Source organism: Triticum urartu, chromosome 7 (assembly GCF_003073215.2).
Source record: "Triticum urartu cultivar G1812 chromosome 7, Tu2.1, whole genome shotgun sequence".
In the NCBI taxonomy this organism is placed as follows: domain Eukaryota; kingdom Viridiplantae; phylum Streptophyta; class Magnoliopsida; order Poales; family Poaceae; genus Triticum; species Triticum urartu.
In genome coordinates this window covers 494,071,124-494,087,859 of record NC_053028.1, presented here as the reverse complement: position 1 = coordinate 494,087,859, position 16,736 = coordinate 494,071,124, and the positions used below count along the sequence as shown (strand labels likewise).

At 46.7% G+C, this 16,736-nt stretch overlaps 1 protein-coding gene across 1 annotated transcript; it reads right to left on the bottom strand.

The window, feature by feature from the left end:
- Positions 1-13,150: 13,150 nt before the first annotated feature.
- LOC125523275 (ABC transporter G family member 4-like) lies at positions 13,151-15,517 on the bottom strand. The gene has a single exon (XM_048688326.1). The coding sequence runs from the start codon at positions 15,422-15,424 to the stop codon at positions 13,562-13,564; it is 1,863 nt and encodes a 620-aa protein (XP_048544283.1). The 5' UTR covers positions 15,425-15,517; the 3' UTR covers positions 13,151-13,561.
- Positions 15,518-16,736: the final 1,219 nt, after the last annotated feature.

Sequence of the window (16,736 nt, the reverse complement as noted above, 5' to 3'; positions counted from 1 at the left end):
ACCGATTCTTTCTATCCGGCGCCACCGAGTTTCAAATGCCATAGCCACTGCCACAAACCCTAGGCAAATCGGTCTCACCGATAGGGATCTCGGTCTCACCGAGATGGGATTGTAATCTCTCTATTTCCCTTCATAACGTTTCGGTCTTACCGACATGAGCGATCGGTCCCACCGAGATTGCAATGTAAACTCTTTGTTTCCCTTTTTGTAACATTTCGGTCTCACCGAGATGAGAGAATCGGTCCCACCGAGTTTACCTGACCAACTCTCTGGTTAGCTTATTACCAAAATCGGTCCCACCGAGTTTGTGTAATCAGTCACACTGAGATTACGTTATGCCCTAACCCTAACCATATCGGTCCTACCGAGTTGCATCTCAGTCCCACCGAAAATCCTAACGGTCACTAGGTTTGCTGAATCGGTCCGACCGAGTTTAACCATTCGGTCCCACCGAGTTTGGCAAATTGTGTGTAACGGTTAGATTTTGTGTGGAGGCTATATATACCCCTCCACCCACTCTTCATTCATGGAGAGAGCCATCAGAACATACCTACACTTCCAATACACATTTTCTGAGAGAGAACCACCTACACTTGTGTTGAGGTCAAGATATTCCATTCCAACCATATGAATCTTGATCTCTAGCCTTCCCCAAGTCGCTTTCCACTCAAATCTTCTTTCCACCAAATCCAAATCCTGTGAGACAGAGATGAGTGTTGGGGAGACTATCATTTGAAGCACAAGAGCAAGGAGTTCATCATCAACACACCATTTGTTACTTCTTGGAGAGTGGTGTCTCCTAGATTGGCTAGGTGTCACTTGGGAGCCTCCGACAAGATTGTGGAGTTGAACCAAGGAGTTTGTAAGGGCAAGGATATCGCCTACTTCATGAAGATCTACCGCTAGTGAGGCAAGTCCTTCGTGGGCAACGGCCGTGATGGAATAGACAAGGTTGCTTCTTCGTGGACCCTTCGTGGGTGGAGCCCTCCATGGACTCGCGCAGCCGTTACCCTCCGTTGGTTGAAGTCTCCATCAACGTGGATGTATGATAGCACCACCTATCGGAACCATGACAAAAACATCCGTGTCTCCAATTGCGTTTGAATCCTCCAAACCCTTCCCTTTACATTCTTGCAAGTTGCATGCTTTACTTTCCGCTGCTCATATACTCTTTTGCATGCTTGCTTGAATTGTGTGGAGATTGCTTGACTTGTGCTAAGATAGCTAAAATCTGCCAAGAACTAAAATTGGGAAAAGGCTAGATTTTTATTTGGTCAAGTAGTCTAATCACCCCCCCCCCTCTAGACATACTTTCGATCCTACAATTGGTATCAGAGCTTTGGTCTCCATTTGCTTTGATTTCCATAGCTTTTGGCGGTCATAGCCTTGGTTTCACAACCTAGGAGAGTATGGCGTCTAGCGAGGGAAATTATCACCGTAGAGGTCCTTACTTTGATGGCACTAATTTTGCTAGTTGGAAGCATAAGATGAAAATGCATATTCTTGGACATAACCCCGCCGATTGGGCTATTGTGTGTATTGGCTTGCAAGGTGAATTCTTTGACGGGAAAGAACCGAACCGTGAAGCCACCGCGGAAGAGTTGAAAATGCTGCAATACAACGCTCAAGCTTGTGATATCCTCTTCGACGGATTGTGCCTCGAAGAATTCAACAAAATCAGCCGTCTTGAGAATGCAAAGGAAATTTGGGATACTTTGATTGATATGCACGAAGGTACCGACTCCGTCAAGGAATCCAAATTGGATGTGCTTCAAAGTCAACTTGACAACTTCAAAATGAAGGATGGTGAAGGTGTTGCTGAAATGTATTCTAGGCTTGCTCTTATCACAAATGAGATTGCCGGCTTAGGGAGTGAAGAGATGACAGATAGATTCATCATCAAGAAGATCCTAAGAGTCTTGGATGGAAAATATGATACCATGTGCACATTGATCCAAATGATGCCAAATTACAAAGATCTCAAGCCAACGGAAGTCATCGGAAGAATTGTTGCTCATGAGATGTCACTCAAGGATAAAGAGGAACTTCACAACAAATCAAGTGGTGCTTACAAAGCCTCATATGAAGCCCCCACATCATCCAGTGAGAAAAAACCTTCAATGAAGAATTGAGCTTAATGGTGAAGAACTTCAACAAGTTCTACAAGAGTAGAAGCAAAGAGAGAAGCTCCAAGTCAAGGTCCTACAATGACAAAAGATCTTCTAGTCGAGAGCAAAACTGGTACAATTGTGGAAGGCCCGGACACTATTCCAATGAGTGTACGGCCCCCTACAAGAGAAGAGAAGATTCTCCCAAGAGAAGAAGTAGAAGAGAAGAATCACCATCTAGAGAAAGAAGGTGTAGAGATGATCGTTATGAACAAAGACCCTCACGGAGAAGCAAGGATTCGGAAAGAAAGGACAAGTCATCAAGGAGCTACACAAAACGAAGACATCAAGCTCATGTTGGTGAATGGGTATCTGGCTCCGACTCCGACAACCATTCTGAGAGAAGCTATCACTCCGACTCTGATATACTCAAGATGAAGGTGTTGCCGGTCTAGCACTTGTGACAACCAACTCCTACGACATATTTGACTCACCAAATGAAGGAGTTGGAACATGCTTCATGGCTAAAGGCCCATAGAGAAAGGTGTTTACAAGAGCCTTGCCGGAAGTAAGCAATTCGAGGAAATTGTAAGCAAGCAAGGAAGGCACCGGAAGAATCAAGGTGTTGGTTTTGAACGAAAGTTCAATGCCAGTGGAGTTGAGTAGGAAGAAGATCAATACCCCAAGACGAAGTTTGTTCCTCAACAAGAGAAGTATGATCCTACTTCTTTCAAAGGGACACAAGCTCAAGATGATCTTCCACCACAAGACCACAAGCAAAAAGACAAGGACAAGCTTCAAGAGGAAACTGATGCATTTGAAGAAGCTCCTAAGGCCTTGGTCAAGTGGGTTCGCAAGACTACTTCAAGTTCCACTTCATCAAGTACAACTACAACACCGAGGATTCCCATCAAGATGGTGTGGATCCCGAAGAAGAAGAACTAGAGAGTTCTTGAGGGTGACTCCGCCAACATACTTCACTCTTATTATATTGGCAAGAACAAGTGCAATCAACTTCCACATCTTGAACTAGTTCAAGGAGTCACAAACCCTCTTGTTGGTAAGACAAGGGACAAGGTAACCTAAAAGCTTTCATAGACATCATCTTGTGTGTGCATCACTTTATGTCTATGGATATCCTTGTTTGTTCCTTGTGGGACTAACCCGTGTAGGTATTGAAAGTGCAACTCACTCCAATGGATAGCTTCAAATGATCTACATCAACATTGAGCATCCACATCTTCAACATCTACATGAAGTCATCATCGACAAAACCCAAGGTTAGTTCATCCCTCTTAGGGGGGATCTCACATCTAGGGGAGCTTTACTCTAAGAATTGAGCTAAAGCAACTCTAATGGTGTGAACACAACAATGCTTTATGTAAAAGTGGTAACCCCACTTGTGCTTAAACGATGAGTATGACCTATGATCAAATGTTCTCATTTGACTCCTAAGTCAATATACTCATATATAGATGACCTAGTCATCGCAAATTGTTTGATAGATGCTAGAATTGGTTGTGCATGCTTTGCCACATATTTCAATTGCCATTTTATTGTGTGAGCATGTTGATTGCATATTTTACTCATTCGAGGACATCCACTTGTTGTTTTGATTGATTGGTTTTCTTTTCTTTTGCCAAGTGGATGGACAAGAATGCCTAAGAACCCTCTCTAGCTATCTATGATTTTCTCGTCTCAAACTCTATTCATGCTACATCACAAAATTTGATCAAGTCAGATTCGAACCACTCTGTGTGAAGAGCACTCGGAGTCCCCGATTCATCATAGACTTAAACTTCCAAAACTTCTTTGTGCGTTTCGGTCTGACCGATTCATCTATTTCGGTCATACCGAGATCACTAAGTCGATCTAGGTTTTCAATCTCGGTGCAACCGATTTGAACCTTTCGGTCACACCGAGTTTCAGTAACTGATTGCAGTTATGAATCTCGGTTCCACCGAGTTGTTCCACTCGGTCACACCGATAGGGTCGGGCTATATATACCCATGGGTCAAATTTTGGAAAACTTTCCGAACCTCCTCGACCCGCGCTTAGCCCGCTCTGCCTCCAGGGCCTCCGGATCGTCTTCCTCGTCACCAGCGGCCTCCTGCCGCTGGTCTCCGCCGCTGTCAACGGGAATCATCCCCGTCGTTGCCGTCGTAGCGAGTTCATCGCCGAACTAGGGTATGAACTCGATCACTGTGCTATCCCTATCTGATTCCTAGCACATTGTGTTCGCCATGTATCTTGCCACGATTGAGATCATTCTTATCCAGTCAAAACACTCTGTAGTTTAGTCGTCAATTGAAAATTTAGGGTTAGGTTTCCGCCGAAACCATCTCGGACCCACCGAGTTATGGAACTCGGTACCACCGATTCGGCTCAGGCCATTGCACATGTAATTTTCGGTCTGACCGAGAATTGCAAATCGGTGTGACTGAGTTCAGGACTTTGTGAAACCCTAGCAGTCTCGGTGCCACCGAACTGTGACTTGGTCTGACCGAGTTCACTAGTTTTGGGTCCAACAGCTGCTTTGGTATCACCGAGTTTACAAATCGGTTGATCCGAAATGCTTTCTCAGGAAAACTAAAACTAAGTTTTTGATTCATTCTTTTGCAAAAACCCTTGTATTTTGTGATGCTCATCCACTCTACCTCATCTATAATCTATTCACAGGGTCAGTTGTCAGTGTTTGCATCATGTCTGATCAGAGTGACAGTCAGAACAAGGAAGAGGAGCAGGTTCACATGAGTGAGGGCACTAGTCCCTCTAGCAGCTCAGATGATGGAAGCAGGAACACTCCCAGCAACTTGCCCAAAGCTGCCACCAGAACAAGGAAGAAGAAAACTTCAGAGTCTGAGGATGAAGACTATGTGGCCACTGAGGATGATGCCACATCAAAGAAGAAAGTGCTCAAGAAGGAGTACAGCTCAGCTGCAGTTAAGCCAGGGATGAAGATCAAAAGGCCAGCAGGAAGACAACCCATGTCAAAAGCCAGAGCCACCACTCAAGCATCTTTGGAATCCAAACCTAGAGAGCCTGCTGCAGAAGGAAAGAAAAGGAAGGAAAGGGTCAAGAAGACCATGTCCATAGTGATTGGAAAGGCTTCCATGATGGAAGAAGAAGAAGAAGAAGAGGTTGCTGCACCAGCACCCAAGGCACAAAAGCTAATGGGTGATGCTATAAAGTCAGGGGCTGCAACATCAAAGCCCAAAGAAGCACCCAAAGCAGCCTCCAAGCCCAAGAGTGCACCTAAGAGGAATACCAGGAGTATACCAGCTGCTGAGAAGAACAAGGCCCCGGTGCCTGAAGTTGCTGCTGATGAAGATGATGAAGGACAAGTCCTGAGGAAGCTCAAACCCAAGATTCCAGACCACAATGATGCTCATCCTGTGGCTAAGAACATGAATATCAGGAGAGACTCAGGGTTGAGGCTATGGAGAGAGTCAGATCCATATGCCACCAGGAGAAGGACTGCTGTTGATTACAGGTTCCACACAAAGAAACAGCAGGATTTTTATGAGACAATCTTGTTGGACAAGAAGCCTATAGTGTGTGATATGAGGTGGGTCGACTAGACCTACATGAAGGAGAATGAAGAACACTATCCTGGAGTGTATGACAGCTTCAGTGCGTGTGGAGTTGCAGACTTTGTTGGGCAGAAGCTCACAAACTGGAATGATGAGCTCATTATGCAATTCTACTCCACAGCACATTTCTATCCAGATGGCAGAATAGTTTGGATGTCTGAAGGAACGAGATACCAATCAACTATTGAGGAATGGGCCAATCTGATGAATGCCTCAAAGGAAAATGAAGATGACTTGGATGTTTATGCCAAGAAAAAGATGGATCACAATTCTATGTCACAGATGTACAAGGAGATCCTAGACAAAGCTCTTGAGACTTTCAAGTTTGGGTCAGTCCATTTTCTTCTGTCAGGACTGCCAACGATCAACTGGATCCTAAGGCACACTCTTTTGCCCAAGTCAGGTGACCACAACATGATTAGAGGGCATGTAATTAATTTGCTACACATATTTGATGTGCCACAGAAATTCAAAGTCATGAGCCTAATAGTTGAAACTATCAAGAGGACAGCTGCAGATCAGAAGAGGAGTTGTGGGTATGCCCCACAGATCCAGGAGCTGATCAACTCCAAGATGGGCACTGGTACATATCTGCTGGACAAGGAGCACATGCCTATCTATCCAGACTTCGAGGACAACACTGTGGTTATGAATGAGGATGAACCATCTTCTGTGCATGCACAAGCCAAGAAGGAGAAGGCAAAAGCTGAAAAGGCTGCAAGGATGCCAACTACTAAAGAAGCATCTCGGTATCTCCTGCAGAGCAAGCAAGATCAGCTTGGCTACCTAATTGCATCCACTCTGAGGATTGAGAAGGGACTAGCCACCCTGACTCAAAACTAGGAGAGCTTGGAAAGAATCGTGGAGCAAAAATTCTATGACTTAGATGTGAAGGTAACTGAGATTCAGTCTGTTGTGGAGCAACTTCAAGATGATATGCAGGAGAGAAAGGGCAAGACAACCACTGATGCATTTGCCAGAGTGCCTAGAGCTCAGAGGTCTGCTGCAGTGCCTGTTCCACACACCAGAGCCACGTCATCTGCACCAGCTACAGCTTCAGCGCAACCAGCTCCAGCACCAACTCCTTCAGCTCCATCCACATCAACTGAAGTCTTCGTCCAAGGAGCCATCTCTACGCCACCACCTGAAGACCAAGCTTGAGAGACGTTTTAGTGTTATGCATTTTCTATGAATTTTTTGGTAACTTGTTGCCAAAGGGGGAGAAACATGTATAGATCATAGGCTTCGAGAGAGAGCGTTGCTTTTTATTCTCTCTTACTTTGGTGGTTGAACTTTGTTTGTCTTTCGATTGCTTGAGATACTATGCTATTATCTGTGAGACATTGATGATCATGTGCTTGATCATACGCTACACTTATGCTTGTTAGATGATATTATCTTACTTATCCTTATATGATCATTCACTTTGCTTGGTGATGAGTGCATGTATTCAATCTTTATTATTTTGAGCGCTCCACCAAGATGTATGTGACATGGAAGAGTAACCCATGATCCTAACTCATTGTGCATTTGCAGTCCAAAGCAAATCTTAAGATATGCACAAATTTAGGGGGAGCTCTTGCTTTTCACATACTTTTCAAAGCGACAATATCTTTCACTCTTATTATCATTTGTCGAAGCTTTGATCTATATGTTGTCATCAATTACCAAAAATGGGGAGATTGAAAGTGCAACTATCCCTGGGTAGTTTTGGTAATTCCTAACAACATATAGCTCATTGAGCTAACAGTATTCCAAGATTAATATTTCAAGAAAAGCTCAATGAATGGCATGGCATGGATGAGGAAAGTGGATCCCTCAAACTTCTAAGGACAAAAAGTTTGGGTCAAGCTTGAAGCTCAAGACTCTACATTTTATATTTTAGTGATCCAAGATCACATTGAGTCTATAGGAAAAGCCAATACTATCAAGGAGGGATGAGGTGTTGCTTAATGGCTTGCTTGCTCAAAATGCTTAGTGATATGCTCCAAAATCCTCAACTACCTTCCCACATCCACATATGACCTAAACCAAAAGTCAAACTCAGCCCCACCGATTCTTTCTATCCGGCGCCACCGAGTTTCAAATGTCATAGCCACTGCCACAAACCCTAGGCAAATAGGTCTCACCGATAGGGATCTCGGTCTCACCGAGATGGGATTGTAATCTCTCTGTTTCCCTTCATAACGTTTCGGTCTTACTGAGATGAGCGATCGGTCCCACCAAGATTGCGATGTAAACTCTCTGTTTCCCTTTTTGTAACATTTCAGTCTCACCGAGATGAGCGAATCGGTCCCACCGAGTTTACCTGACCAACTCTCTGGTTAGCTTATTACCAAAATCGGTCCCACCGAGTTTGTGTAATCGGTCACACCGAGATTACGTTATGCCCTAACCCTAACCAAATCGGTCCTACCGAGTTGCATCTCAGTCCCACCGAAAATCCTAACGGTCACTAGGTTTGCTGAATCAGTCCGACCGAGTTTAACCATTCGGTCCTACCGAGTTTGGCAAATTGTGTGTAACGGTTAGATTTTGTGTGGAGGCTCTATATACCCCTCCACCCACTCTTCATTCGTGGAGAGAGCCATCAGAACATACCTACACTTCCAATACACATTTTCTAAGAGAGAACCACCTACACTTGTGTTGAGGTTAAGATATTCCATTCCAACCATATGAATCTTGATCTCTAGCCTTCCCCAAGTTGCTTTCCACTCAAATCTTCTTTCCACCAAATCCAAATCCTGTGAGACAGAGATGAGTGTTGGGGAGACTATCATTTGAAGCACAAGAGCAAGGAGTTCATCATCAACACACCATTTGTTACTTCTTGGAGAGTGGTGTCTCCTAGATTAGCTAGGTGTCACTTGGGAGCCTCCGACAAGATTGTGGAGTTGAACCAAGGAGTTTGTAAGGGCAAGGAGATCGCCTACTTCGTGAAGATCTACCGCTAGTGAGGCAAGTCCTTCGTGGGCAACAGCCGTGATGGAATAGATAAGGTTGCTTCTTCGTGGACCCTTCGTGGGTGGAGCCCTCCATGGACTCGCGCAACCGTTACCCTCCGTGGGTTGAAGTCTCCATCAACATGGATGTACGATAGCACCACCTATCAGAACCACGACAAAAACATCCGTGTCTCCAATTGCGTTTGAATCCTCCAAACCCTTCCCTTTACATTCTTGCAAGTTGCATGCTTTACTTTCCGCTGCTCATATACTCTTTTGCATGCTTGCTTGAATTGTGTAGAGATTGCTTGACTTGTGCTAAGATAACTAAAATCTGCCAAGAACTAAAATTGGGAAAAGGCTAGATTTTTATTTGGTCAAGTAGTCTAATCACCCCCCCCCTCTAGACATACTTTCGATCCTACAGTCGTCCGTCTCCGGAACTGTTGCACTTCCCAAATTTTGGATTGTCGTGATCATTCCTGGACTTCCACTTCTCATGCCCTTCCAGCAAATTCCAACAACGCAGGAGGCCAAACGATTCACCCTTCGACTTTGCCATTTTTGGTACATATCTTGTTCTATCATTTGCTAAAATAAACAAATTCTCAAACTGAAGAGAAAATGCTCAAAGTAGCGCAAATATGGAAATGATTTTTTTAACATATTGGTCAATGATGACAACACTAGGAGGAGCGTGCTTCACTTGGTCCAAACAAACCCACCAACTGTTGCACATATCTTGAATCATACCCAATCAGTTTTTGAGAGATTTAAGACTACACTTCATTCTCCGCCCAAGATGATTTTTGAAACGCCCCTCTACATACTTCCAGTACTTTGCACTCGTTTGATCTTTTTTAGTTTGCACTCGTTTGATCTTTTTTAGTGACCACATCGAGAGAGATATCTTCCCATCCCCTAACAAGCGCAATATCCTCATCCAGGGTGAAGTTTTCTCTACAAATTGCTTTCTTCTTCGATGGAGGCTTAGAATTTAGCAACTTCCGTATCTTGACTAGACACATCCATTTGCTAAAAATGCGGCTATTATGCACCCTCAAGATCGAAATCATTTGTCCTGACGGAATCACCCATCATACTTTCGAGGAATGGTTCATTATTGACCGTCTCCTCCCCCAATTCGCATAATCACCGCTAATTAAAAAACATTGCACATTTGCCAATCTTTTTCCACGTTCACCTCACATTCAATCAAAATCCGCATACGAAGAAAATGATGTATTTTTACCTCATCATCGTTTATAGTCTGGCTTAGGTCCGGGAAGGCGCCCCAAGTTCGCCCACCGTCGGGAGGAAGGGAGGAGGGGCAACGACGCGACCCTTCCCCTTCTACTTTTTCGATCCCTTCGGTAACAGGGATTGGAGGCCCCTACCTACATATGGCGAGATAAGGTTTGCCACCGCTTTGCCAGAATCATTGCCAACAGTGTGGATAAGGTGCTTCCCTGAGCGGTGGCGGACGCCACTTGAGCCATTGAAGTCGCGTTATTAGACTCCAAATCGACAAAATCAGACGCGGTAATCAAGGCAGCATCCATGGTGTCGTCGACGGGGACTAGGAATGGCTAGAAGCGATCTAGGCGGCCCTACGGCAAGGGAGGGTAGGCGGCGACGCAGACGGGAAGCTCAATGGGAGGCCGAAACGTCACCCGCGCCAATCCGTTTTCGTGATGGAGTGCGCTCCAAATATCCTCCTTCAACCACTAAATAAGGGGACTCGCGGGCTCGACCTGGAGCGCCCTCCAAAAATTATGGTGATTAATGGCAATTTGGTCCGTCTGACGTGTGCGACAATGCGGATTTCAAGGGGTAAGATGTATGCGTATGCTCATAAGGATGAGTGTACATATATATGTATGAGCGTCTGCGTCTGTATTTTAAAAAAAAAAACTAGTTTCTAATTAAAAATCTTGCATGTCGACCCTCGCGCAGCTTTGGTCCGTCCGGCGCGTGCGATGGTGAGGCCCATCTGAATGAGCCGCTCGCTCGTCCGGCACCATGCAGGCCGAAAATGCTAAACCTATGTAACCTCCTACAAATGTTTACGCCATATGTGGCTTTTAAACCTGTAGATTTACTGCGAATCAATTTGTGGTTGGATGGTTAAAGGGACTATGGTATCCCTAGGCCATCAGGGTTCAAGTCGTGGTGCTCACATTTATTTCTGAATTTATTTCAAAAATTTCGACAATATGCATTGAGTGAGAGGAGACGTTCCGTCGGATGGGCCCTTCACCCCCCCCCCCCCCCCCATCCTAATCCTACAAATCAGCCTGCATGATGGGTCTAGCATTACTCCCGTGCAGGCCAGGCATCGCGGTGGCGCGGTGCCACATCGGAAGAGAATAGAGAATCATTTTCCATTGCGCGGTGAGCTTAGCCTGATGAGTCACGAGAGCTTTGGTTAGCATCCCAGGCGACACGGGACATTCATTTACCTGACCGGCGACAAAGGAAGAGCTCACGGGCACCCTCCCGCGCAGAGAGCTCCAAGGGCCCGTGAGGAGGCAAGCTCGGCGAGACGGGACGGAACTCGCTGTCGTTGGAGCTAACCGACGAACCCGCATGCAGACTTTCACATGCATGCACAAACATCGGCATGCACACATAGGCCAGGGCTGATAATTATACGACGATCGATCACACCAGGTTCACGCTAGCTACAAATGTAGCTCATCAGTACCGTATTACTACTAGTACAATATAGTTTGTGAGATGGGATCATGCGCGCACAAATCATTCATCCGCATGTGATTGGTTCTCCAAACTCGTCCAAGGGCAGTGCTGTTTCTGCGTTGTACGTACGTCGACTGTCTATCATGCGTCCCCAGCTCTGCAGTGTGGTATCTGGGCCACGCGTAACAAATATCGCAAATTTGTGAGACTTGCAACGGCGCCTGTTGATGGAGCAGGAGAATTTCCCTGTCGTTTGATGTTCATCGGACGCAACACATTTCTTCCCGGAACATTACTCAGTCCCTTTCGTCAGGCCTTGAGTGCTTCGAAACATTTCCTAAGGTGGTCGTTTGGCTCGTGGGATTAGAATCCTTAGATTGTTTTTCATAGAATTTATTTGTATTTCATTAAAATATCATCCACTCAAAGCTCTTGGTATAATTTCTTTTTTTTTTGGGCTGTCAAGCACTATTCCATCCAAAATTATGTAGGTTTCTAGTTATACAGGATACAAGAGGACATGATACTCTATTTTTATGATTTTTCTATTCCTACGGATCCCCGTGAATCAAAGAGGCCCAACTCTATTCCAGCCAAAACACACATGGTCACACACCTCCTAGCCTGCGCGGGTGACCCTCTTCCAAATTCAAAATGCAAGTTTACCAAATTTTCCTAAGTATGACTAAAATTATTAAAATGTGTCTGAAACAATTGAAAACTTGGGTGAAATACATATAGAATATTTCCTAAATTGATCAGAAAGTGACATATATAGTTGGAAGGTATGTCAAATTTTACGATTTATATTTGTAAATTGTTTCAAAACAGTGAATTTCTTGGCACGTGTATGAAATATTTCTAGAACTGATTGAGATATGACTGAATTGAAAATTGTGTGAAATGTTTCTGAAATTGATTGAAATAAGACTGGAATAATTGATATTTGTGAAATGTTTATGACTCGTATTTTAAAAAAATAGAAACAATGGAAATTCAAATAAAAATAGTTGAACTTTTTAATGTCGCTAAAATCATTGAATTAAATCAAAAAATCAGAAAATAATACATAAGTTTAAAAAAATTGAAGTCTTCGAACTAGTTTCAATTATTGGTAAAAATACATTTTGGAACTCACAGAAGTATTATTTTCAGATATTTACCTATCATTCGTTTAATACAAAAACTATGATGAAGTAGAGTACATGCAATGGTGGCGGGCTGTGATTGGTTGAGAAGAGTTCACCATATAGCGTCTCCGTCAGAAATGACTTTGCTAGCGGGGTCAAGGTTACCGTCTTGGGATTAAAATACATGCCTTGGATAAATGTATAATGGCTATACCATGATCAGATAGATAGTTTACTGAATACTTTTTTGTTTCTATCACATAGAGAAGCGCTCAAGGAGAACGACAGGTGATTTTTTTTGCCGATCAGTGGTCAAATCAAAATTTTAATTTTTCCTGTGTTTAACAAGACAAATCAAACTACATTTATTTTGTTTTTGTTAATTGTCTGTTGGCTGAAATATCATAACCTTAGCCACTTAAGATTAGACAACAGTTAGCCTACAATTGGAGTACTGAAATTGCACAACTTTAGCAAACTGTACGTGGTTATAATTCTCTAGAAAGATTGTATGAAGCGATGTTGGAAAAAAATGCATGGCAATATCTTGATCCAAAATTTGAAAAGATGACCAGGACTTCAAATGACCAGGTTACCTATAATCGCACTACCCTTTCGAATGCTTAAAAGACGGCGATGGCCAGGCATTCAAAATATTCAGGTGAATTATATTTGCACTACATTTGAACGTTTGAAAAGAAAGCCAAAGTTATTACAAAAATCAAGCCAGTACCCACAAATTATCATTAGAGAATTCCTCACATGCCACTGAAGAAGGGCTCAATTCCCTCTATACTATCGACCAACCATCAGTATAATCAATGGCATGTAGAGAATTCTCACTGTTTATTATCCATATCCATGCATACATTTATGTAGAAGGTCATTTTATGTTCACAATATACATCAGTATAGCAGCTTAATTACCGGTTAACCACTCTGTCGATGAACTTTGACATTGGCGTACCTTTACTGTCGCATGCACGAAGCTCCTTCTTCTCCATGCATGCGTTCACACACACTCGTATACGCACTACGTAGTGTAGTAATGGAGGAGACGAGATTCATGGATCGATCAATGGTCACCTCTTGGCTCTGGACGCTCTCCGGCTGAGCACGACCCAGTAGAGCACCCGGTAGAGGAGGAAGAATCCAAACAGCACCTGCACTCCCGTCCACCGCTCCTCCGCCGTGAGGCCTCTCGCCGCCAGCACGTCGCGCCCCGTCTCGGAGCACTCCTCTCCGGCGCCGGCCACCCCAAAGCACCGGTTCGCCGCGCACGAGTACTCGTTGGCGAGCATGGCGTCCAGCGCGTACTTGTAGGGAGAGGCGTAGTGCATGAACACCCAGTACACCGGCGTGCTCTCCCGGGACAGGAAGTAGCCAGAGAAGAGGAAGAACCCGGCCAGCGACACCGACACCAGCGACATTCCCGCGATGTAGTCCGGCGCGAAGGAACTGATGAAGAGCACGAAGGAGTTGGCCGTGAGCACCACCGCCCACACCACCAGCACAAACACTGCGAATGCCGCCGGCGACGCGCAGAGGCCGACGAGGAAGTAGACGCACGAGGAGTAGAGCAGCGCCACCACCAGGAGATACGGGAGGAACACCATCGTGGCCGCGGTGGCGTGGGAGGACAGCCGGTACAGACCAGCCGCCGTCTCAGCGAGCACGATAGGCCGCTCCGTGACGAACGTCGGCAGCGTCTCCGTGGTGGAGGTGAGCAGGAACGTCAGCGTGAAGGCGAAGAGCCCCAGTCGCTTCTGTGCGCCGGCCTCGCCATAGCCGGCGTTGATGTAGATGGTGCCCAGCAGCGTCCCGACGATGACAGCCTCGAGGAAGTTGGTCAATAGCAGCTGCTTGCTGCGATACACCACCTTCCACGCCCTTTTGTACAGAACTACGAACTCATGTATCCGCGAGCACGGCGAAGTACACGACAACGACGGCGGTGTCGCCATGACCGGCCTGTGGCGGTCCGAATCCGATGTCTTGGTTGTGAGATCTTGTTCCGACTTGGGTTCAGGGGAGGAGGGCGAGGGATGGGGTATCTGGTCGATGACCTCGAGGGCGTACTCTAGCGGGTTGAGCTGCGCGGGCACGGCGAAGCCGTGTGAGAGGAGGGCGGCGTCGAGGGAGGCGAGGGAGCCGTGGTGGAGGACGATGCCGCGGGAGAGGAGCAGGAGCGAATCCACGGCGGAGAGGAGGCGCGCGCTGGGCTGGTGGATGGACAGCACCACCGTCGTGCCTCTGGCGGCCGCCACGGCGCGGAGGCAGCCGACGACCACGAACGCCGAGGAGGAGTCGAGGCCGGAGGTCGGCTCATCGAGCAGGAGCACCCCGGGGTCGCGGAGCAGGGCGAGGCCAATGGAGACCCGCCGGCGCTCGCCACCCGACAGCCGGGACGCGGAGACCCGCGTGTGAGCCGCGTGCGCCAGACGGAGGTCCGCGAGGAGCGCCGTGACCGCGGTCGAGGCCGCGGACGCCGACGTATGGTAAAGCAGCGACGCGGCGAAGGTGAACGTCTCGGCCACGGTGAGCAGCGACAGCGCGACGTCCGCCTGGGGAACGTGGGCGGAGAGCCGGCGGAAGGAGGAGGACCGGAGCGGCGCCGAGTTGAGCAGGAGGCGCCCGTGGGTGGGCGCGGTCCGCACCGCGAGGATGTCGAGCAGCGTGGACTTGCCGGCGCCGCTCGGGCCGACGACGGCCAGGATCTCCCCCGCCCGCGCCGTGAGCGACACGTCGCGGAGGATGTACTCGGGCGTCGAAAGGGCCGCGCCGCATGGCTTCAGGAGCCGGCCGAGCGACAATGTCGGCGCCGCGGCCGGCTTCGCGTAGTAGATGTTCCGCGCGGCTAGCTCGTACATGACATTCTTAGATGGTGGTGAAGACTCGTCGGCATTGTCAGGTTCGGTGACAGTTGCGGTGGTTGTGGTGGCCATTGTGGTGCGGCCGGAGATGGCAAGAAAGGAATGGAAGGATTCAATCGAGGAAGAGGGGTGGTAATGTAGATAGGGAGGCCAGGCCACTTGTGGCCTGTCAGTCACAAGTTGGTGAATTAGCCACATTGCTGATATTTAGGGTTTGGTTGTACCTTTTGGACAATTGTGCCGAATGAGAGCGTGGACTGTGGAGTGAGACAAAATTAATGGGGTGCAATTTCTGAAAAATAATATCGGGAGCACCTATTTGTCAAAACAAATTTGGCATCATTCATTTTTTTTTGGCCGTCGGATCATCATCCAACTTCCGCAATCACCTCACACAGACACAATTCATCTTTAACCTTTCTTTCTTCTTCATCATGCATTCGCCCACCCACCCGCCTCAACTGCTTGGATCCCCCCTCCCTCGCAGCTAGTGGGCGCTGTCACACGCGGCCTCACCCTCGCCGCGACCATCCCTATAGAGGCCCCCACCCTGATATGCAACAACTCTAGCGACCCACGTACCACACCCCCCCCCCTCGACCCACGCCCATCAAGTTTCGAAGTCGCTTCCGCCGGCTATCACCGGCTTCGGCTTTTTCACAACACGGCCTGCTAGGGTCGACTCTTGTCACTGCTTTCGGCCTCTGAAAAAGCAGAAATTGACTGACACCCTAAAAATGTTCAGGCACCTGACATTTAGCAAACGGAAAAAAGAGGTGCAATGGGGACGAAGATTGAATGGGGCTAAACCTAAGGTAAGTTTTCTCAGACGTGAAAACTTACGGGTCAAATTCCCACTAACCTCTCATTAATAGCTCTAGAGTTCCATTGTGGGCTCACTTCCACTCCCCTTTTCCAACAATAATTTGCCATCTGGTCATGCAACTTTAATTTTGTATGATTTATCCATAGATGTGGCAAAACTCATGAGTCTACCTATAGGTAAGAAAATTACAATTATTTTACGTTAACTTATAGTGTTATTTGTTTTTTTCTTTCTCGGACATTTTCGTTGCCCAACCCACTATCACCATCTTCATTATCTGATCTTGCCTATGTCGGCACCATTGCATGCTAACCCGTCATACACAATGGCTCCGTTAGGTCAAACCTTTACCCCTAGCCACCCCTAATCCTTACCTCCCATTACAACGAGTTCTCCTTTATTGGTCCAAAAGTATTGTCACCACCGCGGAGGTGGCTCCACCTTGTTACTACTCTAGCGAGGCTTCCTCCGTTGGCCCCAACCTCCAGTACCATCAACGTTGTTGTACTACCGTTAGCTTCGCCCCTCTTTCTATCGTCTGCACGAAGAATCGACCAT

Excerpts from the sequence above, each read along its gene's own strand:
- LOC125523275 (XM_048688326.1), bottom strand. The coding sequence starts at position 15,424 with ATGGCCACCACAACCACCGCAACTGTCACCGAACCTGACAATGCCGAC.